This window comes from Micromonas pusilla (genome assembly GCF_000151265.4).
Source record: "Micromonas pusilla CCMP1545 genomic scaffold MICPUCscaffold_7, whole genome shotgun sequence".
Lineage (NCBI taxonomy): Eukaryota > Viridiplantae > Chlorophyta > Mamiellophyceae > Mamiellales > Mamiellaceae > Micromonas > Micromonas pusilla.
The window spans coordinates 266,002-285,171 of record NW_003315888.1 but is presented as its reverse complement, the minus strand read 5'-3'; the positions used below and the strand labels follow the sequence as shown (position 1 = coordinate 285,171).

The following is a 19,170-nucleotide window of genomic DNA, read 5'->3' as shown; positions in this document are numbered from 1 at the left end:
CGACGACGACACGCGCGCGTCGAAGTGTCGGATATCTCGAGTAACAATTCGCTAAGCTAGGCTGCGCCTTTTTCTCGACCGCCTACTCGTCACTCGAATCGAAGCGTATGTGCGTGGAGTTGCGCCGAGCCGCGTCCGCGTTCGGAGGCGACGTCTTCGCCTCCTTCGAGCTCTCCGCGCGCTCGTCGTCCTTCTCCTTCGGGCGACTCCGCTTGAGTTTCACCTCGAACCCACTCCCTCTCCCTCCCTCCCCGGCGGTGTCGTCGCCGAAGCTCAGCCGCGCGGGCGCCGGCAACGCGGCGGACCGAGGCGTCCCGTCGCCGCCGCCGCTCACGCGCAACACCCCCGGTCTCTGCGTCGTCAACTTCGCGCGCGGCGTGGGTGATATCAACGGCGACGTCCGGATGACGTCCAAGATGTTCTTCAAGTGCGGGAGGTTCTGCGCGAGCGGAGACAACACCTGCGCGATGGACCTCGGGCACCGCGTTAAATCCTCCTTGAACCGCCGCACCGCGCTCTGGGGGAGGTCGATGGATAACGACTCGCACAGGTCCGTTATCGACGCCGCGACGCTCTCCACGTCGGCGACGGACATCGACCCGGCGTCTTGATGCGCGGGGACTGAGAACGCGACGCGCTTTTCCTGCGTGCTCGGCGTCTTCCCGAGCTTCCCCGCCTCCGACGCGAGTCGGTCGAGCCCCTCCGTCGGTCTCCGCGCGACCGGGGTGTTGATCGTCCCGAGCCTCGACGCGCCGACGCCGACGAGGTCGTTGATCGCGCTCGCGGTCTGAATCGCGAGCACCGCGGCGTCGGACGCTTTCGCGGCCGCGTCGGACGCGATCGTCGCGCGGATCGCCGCCGCCTTCGCTCGCTCCGCGGTTGAGATCACTTCGTCGACGTCTACCGACCTTCCCCCATCCACGGCGTCCGCGGCGGCCGCGGCGGCGGCCGCGGCGGACGCGGCAGCCTTCTTTGCATCCTTCGCGCCCTCCCATCGAGCGGCGACTGCGTTCAGGTCGACGTCCCCGGCGTCGACGACGGCGTCGAGCGGTCCCACTTTTTCCGGATCCGCGGATTCGACCTCGTTGTTGATGAAGTGCATGTCGTCGCCGTCGTCGTACGGCTTGTCGTCGCCCACGTCCGCGATCGCCGCGGCGAGCGTCATCATCCCTCCTTGCCCACCCCCACCGTCGCCGCCTTCTCGTCCCGCGTCCGCGCGGAACCGGTTCGTCTGCTTCAGGCTCGAACGTTTCTTCGTCGGCGGCTTCGCGACTACGGCGTCAAACGCCGGCGCCGGCGCCGGCGCGCGCTCCGGGCTCGGGCTCGGCGGCCGTCCCACCCGCGCGAGGCGATTCAACAGCGCGGTCGCCTCCGTCGCCTTCTTGACCTCGGACGCGAGGTCGCGCAAGCGCCCCTCCGCGCCCTTCAGCGCGACGATGCGAAACTTCCACCCGTGGTTCGTCGCGGTGATGATCGGCGTGAGCAACCCGCGCATCTTCTTCGCGGCAATCTCCGCGGCGCCCTCCGCGGCGACCGTGAACCGCGCTCGCGCGTCCGCGGCGACCGAGTCCACGGCCTGCAGCGCGATGTACATCGTATCGCGCTCGAGCGCGCCGAGGACGGCGGCGAACGCGGCGGCGCCGACGGCGTCGATCTTCCCGCCGCCGTCGTCGTCCGAGTCGGAGTCGCTTCGGTACTCCGCCTGCTTGTTATCCTTATCCGCCACGACGACCGCGCCGACGATCTCGCGCACGTGTCTCTTCGTGTGCGCGATGAGCGACTGCGTCAGGCGCTCGACCAGCGACCACCCCGACGGCGCCGCCGCCGCCGAGCGCGCCGTCTCCAACGTGATCGGCTCCGCCGCCGCCTCCGCGACGCGATGCGCCATGTTCGACGACGCGGGGATGTGCTCGATGATCGCCGCGGTGCACACGCCCGCGCCCTCGCCCGCGCCGCCGAGCGCGTGCACCGCCTGTCCCGCGGCGACGACGACGCACTCGCCCTCGCTCCACGTCGCCGCCGTCGCGGCGGCGGCGGCGGCGACGGATTCGGGCACCCGACCGGGGGCGCCCAACAGGGGCGCGAAGAGCGTCGGCACGAGCGCCCTCGCGAGCGACGCCGCGGCGGCGTCCGTGTCGTCTCTCCCGCGCCCGGTCCCCACGAGCGCCTCGAGCGCCTCCGCGGCGATCGCGAGCTCTCTGGAGGGTAACGCGTCCATGGTCATGCGCGCGCACGCCGCCGCGGGCGGGTTTAAATTCTCCTTCAGTCGCTCGCACGCCTCCGCGGCGCACCCTCGGCCCGCGGCCTCCGCGGCCTCTCTGACCGCGTCCACGGCGGCGTCGCCGCCGCGTAGCCGCATCTTGACCTCGTCCGCGAGCGCTCTGAACTCGCTCTCCGGCGAGGACGGGTCCCCGAGCATCGCGAGCGTCTGCGCGTGCCCGGGCGCGTCCGTCCACGCGCGGAGCGCTTTCACGCCGCGGCGCGCGACCGAGGACGCGACGGACATCGGCGTCGTCGCGTCGCACGCCCGCAGGGTCGCCGCGACCGCGCCGAGCTCCGCGGCGGCGGCCTGGCACGCCTGTTTAGACACGCGGAAGGGTCCTCCGCGCGCGGGGTGCTCTTCGATGAAGCATTTCGCGTCGCTGAGGTGCGGGGCGACCTCGTCGTTGATGAACGTCAACGTCGCGTCGTCGATGCACGGGTCGTTCTCCTCCGTGGCGCCGTCGTGATGGCCGTCCCACCCCCATCCTTTCTCCGTTCGGGCGGGCTTCCCCATGCCCCCCGGCGCCTTCGCGCGTCGAGCACTGACCTCACCGCCCGCGCCGAATTATTGCGCCAAAATGCGGGCTGCCTCGAACGCGTCAAAAAATAAACCACGACGCCACTTCCGAGCGCGCGCGGCTCCGTCGTCCACCGCTCGAATGGTGCACATAGCCGAAGATAAGGGCGACGTCCCGATGACGGACGCGCGACCGCGCGACGACGGCGCGTCGCGGTCCTTCCCCGAGCACGACGACGCGAAGCTCGACGAGATGCTCTTCGCGCGAACGTCGCTCGACACGTCCTCGAGATCCGCGTCCGGGACCAAGGCGTCCTCCGCGCCGAAGAAGCCGACGATCGACGAGCTAAACGCCCTCGACGACGCGGACCCGGAGACGCACAAGCTTCGAGGGAACGCGTGCTTCGCGACCGGGGACTACCTCGCCGCGGAGGCGCACTACACGGCCGCGATCGAACGCTTGCCGCCGCCGCCGGAGAAGCGAGCGCCGCCGCCGCCGTCCGAGGACGACGAGCTCCCGGACGAGATGCCGCCGCGTTTGGCCCCGGATCGCCAGCGCGCGGTGTTCTACGCGAATCGAGCCGCGTGCTTGTTGAAACGCGAGAGGTACGAGGAGGCCGCGGCGGACTGCACCGCGGCGATCGACGCGGACGACCAGTTCGCGAAGGCGTACCACCGCCGCGGCGTCGCGCGCGAGCACCTCGAAGACTTCGAAGGCGCGCTGGCGGACTACGAGATGTGCGCGAACGAGCTCGAGGACGGGACGTGTGTGGTCTCCAAGGCTGCGGTCGAGCGGCTCAAGCCGATCGTGGAGCAGAAGCGAGAGGCGATGAGAGGCGAGATGATGGGGAAGTTGAAAGACTTGGGGAACAGCCTCCTCGGGAACTTCGGGCTGAGCGTGGACAACTTCAAAGCGGAGAAGGACGAGAACACGGGGTCGTATAACATACAGTTCGTGCCGGGGGGCGCGAAGAACGCGGACACGATCGCGGACGCGAAGAAGTGACGTGATGATACCCGCGGAACGGACGCGCGCGCTCGTTTAGAACTACGATAGATATCGAATACGCTATGTTGTGCCTACAGTTGGTTGTCGTCACCAGGTTCCTTCCCGGCGTCGCGCCCCCCCCCCTCGCCCGTATAGCTCGTCGCACCGCTCTTCGAACGCCTCGATCTGCATCTTAGACACCTCCTCGAAGAACAACCCGACCGCGTGCGCGTGTATCACGGACCCCACCCTGAAGTCGATGTCGAACCGCACCTCGCACTCGTCGTCGTGCGACCCCGGGGCGAACCTCCACCTCGTGTCCAGGCGCTCGAACAGACCGCTCGCGTCCGGGGCGTCCGTGACCGCCTCCGCGGTGACCGCCGCGTGCGTCGCGCCCTTCTCGAGCGTCACGACGCTGAGGTACCGCTCGTTGAAGAGCTTGAAGCCGATCTCGAGCTCGGCTTCGAACGAAGATCTCGTCGCGCTCGCGTTCGTTTCGTTCGCGTCGCGCGACGACGCCTTGGCACCCCAGCCGCCGCCGCCGCCGCGACCGCGCCGCAAGACCCTGGACGCGACGCAGAACGGCACGAACTCCTCGTACTTGTCCACGTCCGCGACGACGTCGAACAGCTTCGCGGGCGAGTGCGGCACGAGCTTCGTGGACGAGAACGTCTTCTCGCGGACGTCGTCGGCGGACGTCGACGGCACGCCGAAGAAATCGCGGCGACGCGGCGCGAGCGACGACGCGAGCGCGGCGGTCGAGGACGCGCACGCGCCGCTCGGACCGACGGTCGCGTTCGACGCGCGGCGCACGGCGAGGAGCGACGACGCGAGCGCCCGCGAGGCGCGGTGGGACCACACCGCCGCGACCGCGCTCATGCTCAGTGCGGGAGGTTCGAACCATCGAACGAACAAGCGGCAAGCGTCTGGTGCTCACAAGCAGCAGCATCGCACTGTCGAGCTTCGACACGTACGGAACGCAGTCAGGGATGGTGAACGACCGATACAGTCGTACCGTGCACAGAGAGAATCTGGATCGAAGCTGCCACCGAGAAAATTCGGCTCTCGCGCTCAGCCAATCAACGCGCGAGACCGGAAATCCACGCTCCTCCTCCTCCTCTGTAAGCGCGAAGACGCGAGGAATACCGTCATTGAAGCACCCGGAAGCTCAGGCTCACCCACCCCTCACCGTCGAAATGGCTGCCATCACCTCCGCTACCTCCGCCGTCGTGGCTCGCCCGGCGTTCGTCGGCAAGACCGAGTCCCTCCGCGCCCGCGCGGTCGCCCCCGCGGCGCCCAAGCGCGCGTCTGTCGTGACCCTCGCGTCCGCGGACGAGACCTCTCGCCGCGCGGCCCTGTCCGTCATCACGGTGCGTCTACGGCGAACGCGACGCGCGCTCGCGCGAAAACTCGCCGGCGGCGTCTCGTGAGCACATCGACGCGCTCGTTTCCGTCGCGCGGCGGCGTGTCGATCGCCCTCGCGCGTCGCCGCGCGACGGATGCGACGGTGCCGATCGATCGGAAAACAAACCCTCCAGCTGTGGCTCGAGCGAGTAAATTATATCCCGAACTTCGTTCGCTGACCGTCGCGCCCCTCTCCTCTCTCCATCGACAGGCTGCCGGCGTCGCCGCGGTCGCGAAGCCGTCCCTCGCCGCGTACGGTGACTCCGCGAACATCTGGGGTGCCACCACGAACACCTCCGGTGCGTCTTCACCCGTCGTCCGCGTCGCTCTCGGAGCGTCGGAATGTTAACGGGATCGATCGGTCGATCGAGCGACGATCGCGACGTCCAGCGGCGCGACCGACGTCCCCGCGGACGCGCGCTCGCGACCGGTCCCGACGCGCGAGGGCGACGGAACTCGATCGTCGTCGCCCTCGCGTCGTCGAAACCGTCGACTTCGCGCCCGTCGCGTCGCCGCCCGCGCCCGCTCGCCGCTCGCGCGTCGAGCCTCTCGGACCACGCACGACGCTGACGGCTCTCGTCTCGAACTCGATTTATCCTCTCCACAGGCTTCATCCCGTACTCCGGCGACGGCTACGCGTTCCTGCTCCCGTCCAAGTACAACCCCTCCAAGGAGCGCCCGTTCCCGAACCAGGACGTGTACTTCGAGGACAACTTCGACGCGGTGACGAACATCTCCGTCATGGTCGAGAAGAAGTGCGGCAAGTCCAAGATCGAGGACTTCGGCTCCCCGGAGGCGTACCTCGAGAAGATCGGGTACCTCCTCGGGCAGCAGGTGTACGCTGGCGAGACCCGCTCCGAGGGTGGCTTCGCCGCTAACAAGGTGTCCGCCGCCGCGGTTCTCGACGTCTTCACGAAGTCCAACAAGGGCAAGACGTACTACTACTACGAGGTGCTCACCCGCACCGCGGACGGTGACGAGGGCGGTCGCCACCAGCTCATCGCCGCGACCGTCTCCGACGGCGACCTCTACACCATGAAGCTCCAGTCCGGTGACAAGCGTTGGTTCAAGGGCCAGGAGCGCGACCTTAAGCAGACCTGGAGCTCCTTCACCGTCGCGTAAGAGGTTCACGCGTTGGCGACCGCGCTCGGGGGGCCCGAACGCGGTAGTGCGGGACTAGAACATTTTAGGAGACGCGGCGTGGCTTTTCTGAAAGGATATCAGGATTCGATTTGAACATCGCGCGTTCGCGTCCTTCATTTTCCTCGCGAGCGTGACGTCGTCGTGCGCTCGTATTACATCTCGCGCTAGAAGCGCTCTACGGGAAAACAAATTCGTCCGTCGTGCGGGGTACTCGTACACTCCTCCGTGTTCGTTCGTTCGCGCCTCCAAAAAAAAACATTCTTGCTCGTCGCGTCTCCTCTTCGCTCGCTCACACCCTGTCCGCGTACCGCCGCAGCACGCTCGTGACGTACGGCGCGCGCAGCCACGCCTCCTCGTCGTCGTCCGTGCGAAGCCGCACGTACCCGAGGACCCGAACGTGCCACTCCGCGACCGTCCGCGCGTCGGCGCCGCCCATCGAGTGCGTCTCGGCGGCGGAGACGAGGTGTCGGACGTCGGGGTGGACGTGGAAGGCGAGCACGCGCGCCATCGCGTCCGCGTCGCCGTCTCGCACGCGGTTGATCTCCCTCATGATATCAGATACGGTCATCTGCAGCGGCGGCGGCGGCGTGGGCGACCGCGGCGGGGAGATTTCCGCCCACCCGGGGGAGTCGGATTCGGTTCCGTCCACGAGGTCGAAGCGCTCCTCGCCGGCGTCCTCGTCCGGCAGCGGCTGCGTCGCGTTGAACACGACCGGGTTCGGCAGGTTCGCGTCCCCGCCGGTGAGATCGACGAGATGCGGTGGCGTCGGCGTCTTCGCCCGAGGCGGCGTGATGTCCGCGTCCGCGGCGACGACGCGTTCCGCGTCCGCCGCCGCCGCCGCCGCCGCCTCTGCCGCCGCCGCTTCTTCGCGGTCGATCGTGACCCACGCGCGATCACTCCCCGGCGCGTCCGCGTCGACGTCGGGAACGAACGCGTCGTCGACGTCTTCGTCCGTGACATCGTTATCGCTGACGTCGACGCGGCGATGGCGCGGTTTCGACGTCACGTGCAGCCACGCGGACGCGACGACGACGCAGAGCGTCGTGAGAAGGACGCATCGAAACTTCACGCGCGCGGCGGCGAGTCTCTCGGACACGTCGTCGTTCACGAACACCTTCGCGACCTCCCGCACGGTCGCGCTCGTCATGTTCACGATCATCACGTTCCTCGGGCGCTTTCGAAGGAGGCTCGATCGCGAGTGCTCCGCGATGATCTCCGCTCGGCGGTGCTCGAACGCGTCGATCCACGCGTTCGCGGCGTCGCGCTTCAACGCCCACGGGATGATTTCGCGCGCGCACCTTCGCACCGCGTCCGCGTTCAGTTTCGCGTCCGTCACGCTCCACGCCGCCCGAATCGCGCGGACGCACGTCCTGTCGAAGTTCAGCGTCTCGAGCGCGGCCTCGCTCACGGGAGCCAGCGCTTTGTGCCACTGACGCGCGTTCTGCTCCAGCGACGACGCGAGCCTCTCCGCGTTTGTCTTTTTCAGCTCGATCAACGCGTCCTGCGCCGCCGCGGTGTCCGCCACGGGCGACGTCTTCGCGTTAAACTCGTCCACGTGTCGACGCGCGATGCGCTCGATCTTCTCTCGAAGCGACGCCGCGAGGTCCGGGAGCGGCAGGCGGTCCGTCTCCGCCTCCACCGCGTTCGTCGCGTGCTCTAGCGCGTCGGACGCGAGCTTCGCGGCGGCGGCTTCGTTCCGACGCGTCCACTCGTGCCCGCGAATCTCGAGCTCGCGCTCCGCGTGGGATCGATGCATCGCCGCGTTGGGCGATTTCAGCAGCCACGCCGTCGGGGACGCCGTGGGCGCGTCGTCGCCGTCCTCGCGTCGACCGAGGACGGCGTCGTCGAACGCGTCTAAGCCGGCGCGTTTCGCCGCCGCGTGCAACGACCGGATGTCCAGAGCGGCCATCGGAAGCGCCCCGGGGCCGTCGACGCTCGCGACGCGCGTCGTCGCCTTATCCGCGCTCGCGCGGATCGTCGACGCGGTCATGTCCAGGTCGTACCTGCGCTTCGACGCCGCGTCCGCGGCGGCGAGGATCTCCGCCTCCGCGTCATCGTTCTTGACCCTCGCCGCGACGACGCGAACGGCGGAGAACGATCGGAACCGCTGCATCGTTCGAGCGTGCGCGCCGTTCGCGCTCTTCGCGTACATCGCGATGCGCATCGCGAGTTGTTTCTCCACCTCGCCGACGCGCGCGCTCGCGATGCGCTTCAGCTCCGCGGGAGGCTGCGGGACGACGATGGCGTCGATCTCGGATTCCACCGCCTCGAACGCGTCCGCGACCGCGGCGTCCAGCTGGCGCTCGACCGCCGCGTCGTTGATCTCGACGTCCTTCGCTTCCCTGAGGGTGAGCTCGCGTCGCAGGGACTCGAGGGGCGATCGCCATAGCGGCTCGAGCCCGAAGAGGCTCGCTTTGAATAAGTCCTCCGCGTCGTCCTTCGCTTTCGCGAGCCTCGATCGAAACGCCTCCGGGGCGAGCGGCGGCGGCGGCGGCGACGCCGCCGCGCCGACGTCGCCCCGCAGCGCGACCTCCGCGGCGGCGACGTAGAGGTCGACCGCGGCGTCGCGCGCTTGCGACAGGAGCTGTCCCTCCCAGGACGACCACAGCGTCGGAAGCGACGGGAAGTTCCCGGCGTTCACGGACTTCACGAGCGCGCGGAGCAACGCCGCGAGCGCGCGAGGGGGGAGCTTCGCCTCCGCGTTCCGCAGCACGTCTTCGCGCAGCGCGTCGACCTGTTCGAGGAACTCCGGCTCGAGCTCCGCGTACGGCACGGTGTGTAAGCTTCGAAGCGCGATCCGCGAGGACGCGGGAAGGAAGAGCGTGTGCGCGTTCACGCGACGCGGCGCGGCGGCGGCGGCGTCGACGTCGTCGCCGCCGCCGAAGAGCCGCGCGAGCGTGTAGTTCCCGTCCACGAGCGGTCGTCGTCCTGGAGGCTGGGTCATCGCGCCGGCGTCGTCGACGCCTCCGTCGCCGACGAACGACAGGAGCCACTCCGTCGGGGTCGTGTCGCCGAGGTCCTGGAAGAAGTCCTCGACGACCCACGTGAGCGGGGGAAACGTCGGCGGGGGAATCGTCGTCGTCGGCGGCGGCGGCGGCGGCGACTCGGCCTCAGACTCGGCCTCGGCCTCGGACGCGTCGTCGTCCTCGCGCTCGTCCTCGCGGCGTTCGTCCTCAAGGTCCGCGCGAAGGGACCACAGCCGTGCGCGCCGAGCGAGGATCTCGAGGTACTCCACCTCCGCGGCGGTGATCAGCTTCACGGAGTTGTACAGCAGATGTGAGGAGAGCAACGTCGCGAGCGCGAAGACTTGCGCGTCGTACGCCTCCGCCACGCCCGCCGCGCTGAAGCCCTCCGTATCCACGAGGAGTATCTCGCTGCCGTCCACCTCGGAGATCATGCCCGTCTCCCCGAGCCACAGGCCCATCGTCGTGGACTCGTGCGTCGGCCCGAGCTCGAACCCGGACGTGGAGGCGTTCAGGACGTTGCACAGGAAGGACTTTCCGGTGTGGAAGCCGCCGACGACGGACACGAGCGAGACGCGTCGGTCCCCCAGCTGTTCGAGCCTGCGGAGCCCGTCTTCCACGACCTCGAGGGAGGAGTGGTCCGCGTTCGGTCTCGTGATTTGGAAGATTCGCGAGTGCGCGTCGCACGGCGGCGCGGCGAGGAGCGCGAGGAGCGCGAGGAGCCACGCGCGGCGGGGGACCGCGCGCGCGCGCGGCATCGTTTCGGGAAAAGCGTTTTTCAGACGCGATTCGCGCCGGGGAGCGGAGGACGCGACGTGAACGCGCGCGCGGTCGAAAATGCCAACGCGCAAGTCGTAGTTATGCGTGGGCAGAACGCGCGCGCGCGCTTTCGAGCGGCGTTAACGCTCGTCGCGCGCGTCGAGTGTGCGGCGCAATGAGATCTGGGAGCGATCGTGTTTTTTCTCTTGGAGCTGTCGAGATGAACTTCGCGCTTTTCGCTGTTTGTCGTCGCTCTCCCCTCTCACAGCGAGATGCGCCGGGCGTTGGGTCGGCTCCTCCCGCCTCTCGCCTCGGCGGGAGGCCCGCGAGGGACGCCGAAGACCCCGCCCTGTCGCACGTGGGGACGAGGGTGCGCGGGCGCGAAGGAGACCGACGGCGAGGGCGAGGCCCCCGCGATCGACGAATTCCGCCGCGCCGCGCGTCGGAACCTGGAGGACGCGCTCGGGGAGCCGCTCGCGGCGCGAATCGCACCGCACCTGCCGCACCGCGCGACCGGCGAGCCGCCTCCGAAGATCGCCGTCGGCATCTCCGGCGGCGTCGACTCCGCGGTCACCGCGTGGATCCTGAAGAGAGCCGGGTACGACGTCGTCGGCGTGCTGATGCGAAACTGGGACGAAGCCGAGGAGACGGGCGGCGAGTGCGCGTTCGAGAAGGACCAACGCGACGCCGCAGCGGTCGCGAGATCGGTCGGGATCGAGCTGAGAGAGGTCGACTTCGTGAAGGAGTACTGGCACGCGGTGTTCCAGCCGTTCTTGAGGGACTTCGACGGCGGCGCGTCGACGCCGAACCCGGACCTCGCGTGCAACCGGCACATCAAATTCGGTTCGCTCCTGAAGCACTGCCTCCTCGACGTGAAGGCGGACGTCCTGTGCACGGGGCACTACGCGAAAATCGTGCGCGGTCCAAACGGAGTCTTCTGCCTGCACACTGCGGAGGACAAGGAGAAGGACCAGTCGTACTTTCTCGCGTCCGTGAAGCAAGAGGCGTTGAGAAACGCGTGCTTTCCCTTGGGGTGGCTGACGAAGACGGAAGTCAGGGCGATCGCGGCGGGGCCCGCGAAGCTGCCGTCCGCGGTGACGTCGCGACGAAGCAGCCGGGGGATCTGCTTCATCGGACGAAAGAAAAACTTCGGAGAGTTCGTGCACGAGTACCTGCCCGAGGAAGGGAGAACGTCCGAGGCGAGCGCGACCGATTCGGACGCGGCGTCGGGCGCGTTCGTCTCCGTCGTCGACGGCGCCGTCGTCGGCGCGCACAAAGGTCTCGCGCGTTACACGTGCGGCCAGGGCGCGCGCGTCGGCGGCGCGTCGGCGCCGTGGTTCGTCGTCGGGAAGGACTCTCGCGCGGGGGTGACCAACGTGTACGTCGCCCCCGGGTCGGATCACCCGGCGTTGTTCGTCGCGACCGCCGCCGTGGCGCGGTGCTTCTGGGTCGAGGGGAAGTTGCCGCTTTCGGACGGCCTCGACGGCGGACGGTTCGGCGCGAAGACGAGGTACGGCGCGGAGATCGTCCAGTGTTTCGTCAGGCGGGTCCCGCACTGGAGCGCGATCACGCTCGAGCGCGGGAAGTACTGGCGCGCGGACGAAGACCTACGCCGGGAAGACGACGAGGAGAGCTCGGACGGCGGCGCGCTCCAGGTTGACTTCGACGACCCGCAACGCGCGATCACGCCCGGTCAGGCGCTCGTGCTGTACGACACGACCGGGTCTGTTTGCTACGGCGGCGGCGTGGTCTGGTACCCGGGGGTGTCCGAGCACGAGAAGGCGACTTAGATTAGCTAGATGTAGCCGTGAGTATCACATTACAATAGTCTAGAACATGAGCATTCGTACGTCGTACGTCGAAAACAAATTCAGTCTTTGATCTTTTGCATGAGCGCGACGAACGCGGCGGCGCGAACCATGAGCCGCCGCCGCCGTCCCTCCGCGTGATTGAGCGTGCCGTTCCCGTGCGCCCCCGGCGGCGCGCGGTGAATCGTCCTGTGCAGACCGTTCTTCAGCCGCGACAGCGCCATCCTCGTTCGGTGCCGGAAACGGAATCGACTTCCGCGATGCGCGCCCGCGGTCTCGCCCGTGCTCTCTTCGTCGGACGAGATCGCGATGTGCGAGTTCCGGTAGTCCAAGCTCACGCCGTCCCACGCTTTCGAGGTTATCCTCTTTCGCAACCGTCGGAACCGCAGAAGCTTGCGCCCTCGGATGTTATTCGCGCCGGCGCCGGCGCCGCCGCCGTTCATCTCGCCCCTCGCCGCCTTTTCCAACTTTCGCATGAACGGCTGGAGCCCCTTGCACGCGCCGATGGATATCACCGCCGCGGGGACGCCGCTGTCTTCGTGGTACACGCTCACGAGCTCCGCCGCGGGCTCGTTCTTCCCGCTCGACTTCGACCGCGCTCGAGGCCGCGGAGGCGAGACCGCGTTGAACCCCGAGCTCGCGGGCGAGCTCGTCGCGGACGCCGCCACGGGCGTCGTCGGCACCGTCGTCGGCGTCGACGGCGCGCTCGCGTCGTCGTCGGACCACGACGCGTCGCGCGCGCTGTCCAGCGGACGAATGCGCTGCCCGCTGAATATCCGCCGCACGCGGTACCCGCGGCCACTCAGCCCCGTCCTCTGAAGCATGCGGTTCGCCTCGCGAACGCCCGTCGCATCCTTCGTGACGCCGTAAAACGCGCCGTCCTCGCTCTTCCACCGGCGCCTGACGAACAGGTAGTCCCGCGGCGCCATCGGCATCGGGAACTTCATGCGCCAGAACGCGAGCTCGGTCCTGTCGTGCGCGGCGTCCGCTCCCTCGCTCTGGCACTCCGCCTCCTCCACGAAGCTGTTCTCGCTCGGGGCCGCGAGCGGCGCCGGCCGCGACGACGCGAGTTGATCCGCGCGCATCAACGTCGAGTCCCACGTCGCTCGCACGACGTCGTTCATCTGCGCGTTCGCCAACGACTCCGCGGTGACGCCTCGCACGACCGCCTCCAACCGAAACTGCGCTAACCCGCGATCGCCGCCCTCGCTCGTCCCCGGCGCCGGGCCGTTCCGCCGCAGCATCCTGTAGTCCGTCCCCGTCCCGGTGCTCCCGCGGTGGATCACCGTCCACGCCGCCTCCTCCGCCGCCGCATCCGCCGACACGGCGGCGGCGGCCGCCTCGACGCCGCCGGGCGCGCCTTTCCACCCGCCGGACATCGTGACGTCGACGGAGCTGACGCCTCGCTCCTCGCTGTTCGCCCTCGAGCGCGGTTCGCGCACTGAACGCTCCTCGCGGTCGTGAAGCGTCGGGTGCGCGGCGAGCTCGTCGAGGAAGTAGCGCACGTCGTCGTCCGTCACGAGCCGCTCGAGCTCCGGGGTCATCAGAGACGAGCGGCCGTCCGCGCCGTCGCCGGCGTCGTCGCCGAGCGCGATCGCTCGCCGCCGCAGACGCGCGCGGAGCGTCAGCGGGAGCACGATCAGCGCCGCGATCGCGCGCGCGAGGTGTCGCATCAGCGCCGTCGGCGCGCGGAAGGGAGACGCCGTGACGAGGATCGCGAGCGCGGTGACTCCGCTCGCGTACGTCACGGCGAACGGCGCGAGGTCCGCGAAGCGCACGCCCTGCGCGCGTGAGAGGGGGTGGACCGCGTCAGATCGCGCGTTGTCGTCGCGCGGGGGGGGGAAGATCGCGGGCTGAGCGAGACGGCGCGAGGGAAGGCGGATAGCGCGTCCGCGACGGAATAAAAACAAGATGGGACGCGGACCTGAGTCATCATCATCTCCGACAGCGCGTTGAGGTCCTTCGCGCTGAACGTCTCGTACGCGCGATACCCCTCGATGCACGCGTGGGATAATGTTACCGCGAACAGCGCGCTGAGACACACCTGGACGACGCCGACGTCGTCGCGTCGGCGTGCCATCGTCGCGGAAGCCGTCGCCCCGCGCGCGAAAAAAAGTGAAAACGCGTGGACCAACACATTTGCCGTGAAGAGATTCGCCGGGCTAAGCTCTCGGCCGTGGAACTTTGAAGGAGGCGCGGTCAATTTTTGCCGACGCTTCGCGAGCTTTGAAAGCGAGCACGCGCGAATTTCACCCGTCAAGGACGTTTTTCGCCCCTATTAAATGCAGTCGTTGATCGAGGCTTCGAGGGTCGAAAATCCAGCTCATTACAAAAATAAGTGCTCACGCGCTGATACACTCGTTAACGGACGTCAGTTCGCGAACGAGCTCACGTCGTCGCGGTCTTGGTCGACCCACCCCCACGCGATGATCGACACCCGCGCGCATTTTTCCCCCTCCGCGCGTCGAAGGCCCTCCGGGACCTGAGGGACGCCGTGCCGCCACTCCACGTTGACGTCGTGGCCGAACGCGTAGCAGCTGCCGTTGGTCTGAGGGAGGAACACCGTCGTGCCCGTCTTGGCGTGCTCGAACGCGACGTCCCTCGTCGCGCCGAACGACACCGCGATCGTGCAATTCTGCGTCCTAGCCTTGTCCTTCTTCACCGCCGCGGCGTCGTGGTGGTACGGCTTCCACTCCTCCTCGTCGCGATACAAGTTGAACCGCGTCGCCTTCACGTCCATCTGAAAGTACGCCGCGATCTTCTCCACGACCGCGGTGAACATCGGCGAGTCTTGCTTCCACTTCCCGTGCCGGTCGCGATCGTTCGCGATGAAGTGGCTCTTCTCGTGCCACGGGATCCACATCTCGCTGGACCCCGCGGCGGAGACCTCCTCGAGAAGCGTCGCGTGCGCGCTCTCGTCCGCCTCGGCGCAGAAGAAGTTCGGGACGTACGTCACGTGGCGTCCGTGCATCTTCCGCCCCAAGGTCTTCGCGGCGGCGTCGCCCACGACGAGTTTTAAGCCGGGCGGCGCGAGGCTCGGGGAGAAGTCCTGCGTGTTGCGGCCCTTCTTGTTCTGCGTCTTCGCTCGCGGCGTCTGATGCGACGCTTCTCCCGACTTTGGCTGCGGGCGCGTTCGCTCCTGCGCGCGCGCTCGCGCGCGCTCGTGCTCCTTCTCCGCGCGCTGGCGCAGCAGGTCGTCTCGTAAGTCCGTCGTCTTCTTCAGGTTTTCGCGCAGATCGTGCGCGTCGTCCGCGACCGCGTCCGCGGGCACGGAGACGACGACGTTCGCGCGATCGGCGTGATCCTTCCCGTGCGACGGCTTCTTCCGGTTCCTCCGTCTCCGGTTCACGTTCTCCCTCAGCGGCTGCGCGTTGGACGCGTCGTGCGTCGCGTTGTGAGTCATCGCGTCGACGGCCGTGTCGTTTATTCGCGTCGTCCCGTGCCGAGGCGCGCCGGACGTTCTGTGATGACTGACGAGGTTCGAGGAAACAGAATGTTTGAAAACCGATCGAACGCAACGCAACGACTGGAGGACACACAGTCGCGGGCGCCGATGCTCCGCAGGGCTGTCATGGCGGCCGTGAGCGGCGCGAGCGGGCTCGCGTCGCCCCCGTGCGTCTCCGTCGCTCGCGCGCCGATTCCCCGGTGCGCGGCGTCCCGCGCGGTCGCGGCGGTGAGGTGGCACGCGTCGTGGCGCCCGGCGAGCCGCGACATCGCGGTCGGCGCGTCCGCGCCTTCTTCGCCGACGCGGCTCGGCGGCGTCGGGCGGGGCGTCTCGCTTCGCGTCGTCCGCGCGTACGGGCGGGGAGGCGATTGGGACGACGACGAGTGGGACGACGACGAGGACGTGAACCCGTGGGTGCGCTCGCGTCCCTCCCAACTCGCGTCCGTCCGTCCACACCCCGCGCGTCGTCTCGGGTGGATATCCCTCGTGCACTCGTTCGCTCGTCCTCTGACCTCCGCCGCTCCCCTTCCCTTTTCTCGCAGGCTGACGACGACGACGACGACGACGACGACGACGACTCCGTCGCGGTCAAAACCGAGAAGGACGTCGCGTCGCTGCGAGGGATACAAGGCCCTCGCGTGGACGAGACCCTCCCGATGCCGGAGCCCGGGGAGTGCGCGGACCCGCCTCGGGCGCTGACGAGGGAAGACGTCGTCATCACGTTCGCGCGAAGCGGCGGCGCGGGGGGTCAGAACGTGAACAAAGTCAACACGAAGGTGGACATGCGCCTGAACTTGGACGCGAACAAAGACTGGCTCCACCCGTGGGTCTCGAGACGGTTGCGGATCTTAGAGAAGAACCGAATCAACAAGGACGGGGACTTCGTGATGCAGTCGTCGCGGCACCGGACGCAGTCGAAAAACATCGACGACGCGCTGGAGAAGATGCAGTCGTGCCTGAACCGCGCGTCGAAGCTGCCGAACAGCAAGTCGAACAAGGCGAAGGCGAAGAAGGTGGCGAAGCAGGCGAACAAGGCGAACAAGATTCGGCTCGCCGACAAGAAGCGAGGGAGCGAAAAGAAGTCGCTGCGGGGGAAAAAGGATTGGAGCGACTACTGATGACGCGCCGCGTCGGCGCGATCGTTCCCGTGATGTCGCCCTGCTGTAGAGAGTAGAGAGCGCGCGTTAATCTATCCCCTCGACGATTACCGTGACCCCTGAGTCGTACTCCACGACCTCGGTGTCCACCGCCCCCGCTGGTTTCGAGTCGCCGTCGCCGCCGCCCGCGTCGTCCGTGAGCCCGTGCGTCTTTCGGAACTCCTCGCGTCGCTCTTTACGCTCCTGCAGCCGCTCCTTCCTCGCCTTCTCCTCCGCTTGTTTGACCGCGTACTTTCTTCGCTGCGTCTTGCGTTTGCCGTATCCGGTGACCCAGTCCCTGGAAGAGAGCGAGAGACGCGGGCGGGGGTGAGAAAAAGTAAAAGCGCGTCGTCGGATTCGATTCTACGACGTGTGGTGCTTCGGGCGCTCACCTGCGAACGTTGTCGTCGAAAACGGCCTCCCCCCCTCGTTTCGTCTTCTCTTGTCCGCATTCCTGGAAAACAGCGAGTGGGTGGGGCGATGTCAATCTTCAGCGCGCGCGGGGGGTGTCGAGACGAAAGCGACGAACAGCGGCGGTGAACGAATCTCGGCGCACCATCTTCGCGAGCGGTCTCCCCCCTTTCCCTTTCCCCTTCGCCCCTCCTTTGCCTTCCTTCCCGAAAGCCCCTTTCGTCGTGCCGAAAGGGGCTTTCTTCCCGAAGGGTTTCTTCGCGGCCGTCGTCTTCCCCATCGCGCGAGGAGCAATGGTCTCGGATCTGGGTTTGAGTCACGCATTTTACGACGAATTATTGAAAACGAGGGGCGTTCGGTCCTCACAAGCGAGGGCGCAGCCACGGCTGGTGGAAGCGCCGCGCGAATCGAGAGCGACGCGGTCGACGCCGTCCCGTGGACGACGTGCACCCGCTCGACCGTCCGTGAACTCGCGTGGTCCGGGGAACCGAGACGGAGGCGCCGCGTCGACGACACGTCGTCGGGGGGGGGGGCGGTTGGGCCACTTTGTTGACACGACACGTGGGGAAGGGGGGAGGCGAAGAGGCGACGATGGAGACGCGCCGGTCGACGCGCTCGACGCGCTCGAAGCGCGCGCTCGAGCCGACGGACGACGAGAACGAGGTGAAGGAGCTGCAGCGCGCGGTGAAGCGGCTGAACACGGGAGGAGACGCGGTCGCGACGACGACGTCTGACGTCGTGAGCGGGAATTCCACGCGCGCGACCGTCGGTAACGAGACCGAGGCGCCCGCGCTGCGGTCGCCGTCGCCGACGCGCCCGCCGATGGACGAGCACGAGCCGATGAGCGCGGACTCCGGGCCCGGATCCCTCGGCGCGGGGACCACGTACGCGGAGATAAACAGCATGCTGCGAGGGCTGCACTTCGCGCGGTTGGAGCGGCACCCGATGCCGCCGACGTGGCCGGACGAGAAGATCCCGGACGAGGGGAACGAGACGTGACGCGACGACGTTCGGTTCGCGCGATTAGGATAAGATTAGGACACGATAGCCCGCTCCGCACGCCGCTTTAGACGCCGCGCCGCGCGACGCGATAGAGACGAGCCGTTCGTCTTGGATGGTAGTACGAGTATTCGTTACAAATAGAATGAATCCTTACGCCGCCGGCGCTCGCAGTTTCGCGTCCTCCTCCGCGGTCGTGCTCTGCACGACGAGGGGAGGGAAGCTCCACATCATCGGCATCATCCCGCCCGGGTGCCCGCCCACCTTCGCGCCGCTCGCGGTGGAGGACACGATCGCCGCGCCCGGCGGCGGCGCCCCCGGGGGGTGGTGCATCACCATCATCCCGGGCGGCGGCGACGCGAACGGCATCGACCCCATGAACACGTGCAGCTGGTGCTCGAGCTTGTGCTTCTCCTGCTGAAGCGCCACCTTGTCCCGCATCAGGCTCGCCTTGTCGCTCGCCAGGGCGTTCTTCTCCGTCTCGAGCGCCTCGTTCGACGCGGTCAGCTTCTCGAGGTTTTCCCCGAGCTCCGCGAGCTGCTTCCTGAGCGACGAGATCACCGCCGCGGCCTCGGTGACGATCGTCGCCTTGTCCGTCGCCGGGGGTTTGCTCGGGTCGAGCAGCGCGCTGAGACCCATGAACCTGATCGAGGGATAGGAGAGGGGGGAGGCGGGTCCGTCAGTCGGCATTGTTGAAATTAGGGAAAAACCCTACGCGCGCGTGATAAAAGACAAGAGGGGCGCGCGATCTTGCGCGGCGCGCGGACGCACCGGTCGTTCAGCGCCTCGCGCCTGAGCTTCTCCCGACGAGATTTCTTCACCTTCGAGAGCTCTTCCCCGCCCTCGCCCCTCCCCCGCTTGCCGACGCCCTCTTCTTTCTTCCCCGCGGCGACCGCCGACGCGGATCCTTCGTCCACCTTCGCGAGGATATCCTGCGGCAGCGCGACGTCTCCCATCTCGAGGGACGTGATCGCGTCCTCGTCCACGGCGTCGAAGATGTCCGCCAGCCAGTCCCCGGAGTCTTCTTTGTTGACCGCGGTCTCCTCTTTCTTGACCCCGACCGCGCCCGCGGGCGCGATACTCTCCCCCGCGTTCGCCCCGGGCGCCGACGTCATTCTTTCTCTCTTCTCGCTCGAGAAGGAAAAAAAAACCCTACGCCTTCGCCTTCCGCGGCGTCGCGATACGACGACGACGCGCGGGTTTCGCGCGTGCGCGCGAAGTCGCGCGGAGCGAGTTCTCGAAGAAACTCGCGACGACACGCGCGGCGTCCTCCACGCGCGCGCTGGAAGTTATGCCGCGCGGAGGACGGGCGAATGCTCCTCGTCCTCGAACTCC

The 19,170-nt window shown here is 67.9% G+C and overlaps 13 protein-coding genes across 13 annotated transcripts; 5 read left to right on the top strand and 8 right to left on the bottom strand.

Annotated features, from left to right (window-relative positions):
- Nucleotides 1-82: 82 nt before the first annotated feature.
- Nucleotides 83-2,776, bottom strand: MICPUCDRAFT_59305 (uncharacterized protein; the record flags this gene model as incomplete). The annotated part of the gene is made up of 1 exon (XM_003059671.1): nt 83-2,776. The coding sequence occupies one exon, from the start codon at nt 2,774-2,776 to the stop codon at nt 83-85; it is 2,694 nt and encodes an 897-aa protein (XP_003059717.1).
- A 529-nt stretch (nt 2,777-3,305) lies between these two features.
- On the top strand, nt 3,306-3,785 carry MICPUCDRAFT_18652 (uncharacterized protein; the record flags this gene model as incomplete). The annotated part of the gene is made up of 1 exon (XM_003059959.1): nt 3,306-3,785. The coding sequence occupies one exon, from the start codon at nt 3,306-3,308 to the stop codon at nt 3,783-3,785; it is 480 nt and encodes a 159-aa protein (XP_003060005.1).
- Nucleotides 3,786-3,908: 123 nt separating this feature from the next.
- MICPUCDRAFT_6982 (uncharacterized protein) lies at nt 3,909-4,451 on the bottom strand (the record flags this gene model as incomplete). Its single annotated transcript, XM_003059670.1, has 2 exons — nt 3,909-4,228; nt 4,295-4,451. Coding segments are annotated over 2 exons (477 nt in total), but the record flags the coding sequence as incomplete, so codon positions are not given.
- Nucleotides 4,452-4,916: 465 nt separating this feature from the next.
- PSBP (photosystem II oxygen-evolving complex 23 kDa protein, chloroplast precursor) lies at nt 4,917-6,406 on the top strand. The gene is made up of 3 exons (XM_003059958.1): nt 4,917-5,137; nt 5,383-5,470; nt 5,779-6,406. The coding sequence occupies exons 1-3, from the start codon at nt 4,964-4,966 to the stop codon at nt 6,291-6,293; spliced, it is 777 nt and encodes a 258-aa protein (XP_003060004.1). The 5' UTR covers nt 4,917-4,963; the 3' UTR covers nt 6,294-6,406.
- A 28-nt stretch (nt 6,407-6,434) lies between these two features.
- On the bottom strand, nt 6,435-8,070 carry MICPUCDRAFT_65339 (uncharacterized protein; the record flags this gene model as incomplete). The annotated part of the gene is made up of 1 exon (XM_003059669.1): nt 6,435-8,070. The coding sequence occupies one exon, from the start codon at nt 8,068-8,070 to the stop codon at nt 6,604-6,606; it is 1,467 nt and encodes a 488-aa protein (XP_003059715.1). The 3' UTR covers nt 6,435-6,603.
- Nucleotides 8,071-9,537: 1,467 nt separating this feature from the next.
- MICPUCDRAFT_18392 (uncharacterized protein) lies at nt 9,538-10,035 on the bottom strand (the record flags this gene model as incomplete). The annotated part of the gene is made up of 1 exon (XM_003059668.1): nt 9,538-10,035. A coding segment is annotated over one exon (498 nt), but the record flags the coding sequence as incomplete, so codon positions are not given.
- A 534-nt stretch (nt 10,036-10,569) lies between these two features.
- On the top strand, nt 10,570-11,502 carry MICPUCDRAFT_4302 (uncharacterized protein; the record flags this gene model as incomplete). The annotated part of the gene is made up of 1 exon (XM_003059957.1): nt 10,570-11,502. A coding segment is annotated over one exon (933 nt), but the record flags the coding sequence as incomplete, so codon positions are not given.
- A 685-nt stretch (nt 11,503-12,187) lies between these two features.
- MICPUCDRAFT_65337 (uncharacterized protein) lies at nt 12,188-13,517 on the bottom strand (the record flags this gene model as incomplete). The annotated part of the gene is made up of 1 exon (XM_003059667.1): nt 12,188-13,517. A coding segment is annotated over one exon (1,330 nt), but the record flags the coding sequence as incomplete, so codon positions are not given.
- Nucleotides 13,518-14,215: 698 nt separating this feature from the next.
- On the bottom strand, nt 14,216-15,247 carry MICPUCDRAFT_40492 (uncharacterized protein; the record flags this gene model as incomplete). Its single annotated transcript, XM_003059666.1, has 1 exon — nt 14,216-15,247. One exon carries the CDS (start codon nt 15,245-15,247, stop codon nt 14,216-14,218), a length of 1,032 nt encoding a protein of 343 aa, XP_003059712.1.
- A 758-nt stretch (nt 15,248-16,005) lies between these two features.
- Nucleotides 16,006-16,260, top strand: MICPUCDRAFT_9338 (uncharacterized protein; the record flags this gene model as incomplete). Its single annotated transcript, XM_003059956.1, has 1 exon — nt 16,006-16,260. A coding segment is annotated over one exon (255 nt), but the record flags the coding sequence as incomplete, so codon positions are not given.
- Nucleotides 16,261-16,433: 173 nt separating this feature from the next.
- MICPUCDRAFT_65335 (uncharacterized protein) lies at nt 16,434-17,116 on the bottom strand (the record flags this gene model as incomplete). The annotated part of the gene is made up of 3 exons (XM_003059665.1): nt 16,434-16,723; nt 16,818-16,879; nt 16,982-17,116. 3 exons carry the CDS (start codon nt 17,114-17,116, stop codon nt 16,474-16,476), a joined length of 447 nt encoding a protein of 148 aa, XP_003059711.1. The 3' UTR covers nt 16,434-16,473.
- Nucleotides 17,117-17,427: 311 nt separating this feature from the next.
- MICPUCDRAFT_59296 (uncharacterized protein) lies at nt 17,428-17,898 on the top strand (the record flags this gene model as incomplete). The annotated part of the gene is made up of 1 exon (XM_003059955.1): nt 17,428-17,898. The coding sequence occupies one exon, from the start codon at nt 17,428-17,430 to the stop codon at nt 17,833-17,835; it is 408 nt and encodes a 135-aa protein (XP_003060001.1). The 3' UTR covers nt 17,836-17,898.
- A 50-nt stretch (nt 17,899-17,948) lies between these two features.
- Nucleotides 17,949-19,116, bottom strand: MICPUCDRAFT_47661 (uncharacterized protein). Its single transcript, XM_003059664.1, has 2 exons — nt 18,607-19,116; nt 17,949-18,478 (listed from the first exon to the last, which is right to left on the bottom strand). Exons 1-2 carry the CDS (start codon nt 18,948-18,950, stop codon nt 17,989-17,991), a joined length of 834 nt encoding a protein of 277 aa, XP_003059710.1. The 5' UTR covers nt 18,951-19,116; the 3' UTR covers nt 17,949-17,988.
- Nucleotides 19,117-19,170: the final 54 nt, after the last annotated feature.

Excerpts from the sequence above, each read along its gene's own strand:
- MICPUCDRAFT_47661 (XM_003059664.1), bottom strand. The coding sequence starts at position 18,950 with ATGACGTCGGCGCCCGGGGCGAACGCGGGGGAGAGTATCGCGCCCGCG. Across the intron at positions 18,479-18,606 it reads CGCGAGGCGCTGAACGACCG|GTTCATGGGTCTCAGCGCGC; the intron begins GTGCGTCCGCGC and ends TCCCTCGATCAG.
- PSBP (XM_003059958.1), top strand. The coding sequence starts at position 4,964 with ATGGCTGCCATCACCTCCGCTACCTCCGCCGTCGTGGCTCGCCCGGCG. Across the intron at positions 5,138-5,382 it reads CGGCCCTGTCCGTCATCACG|GCTGCCGGCGTCGCCGCGGT; the intron begins GTGCGTCTACGG and ends CTCCATCGACAG. Across the intron at positions 5,471-5,778 it reads TGCCACCACGAACACCTCCG|GCTTCATCCCGTACTCCGGC; the intron begins GTGCGTCTTCAC and ends TCCTCTCCACAG.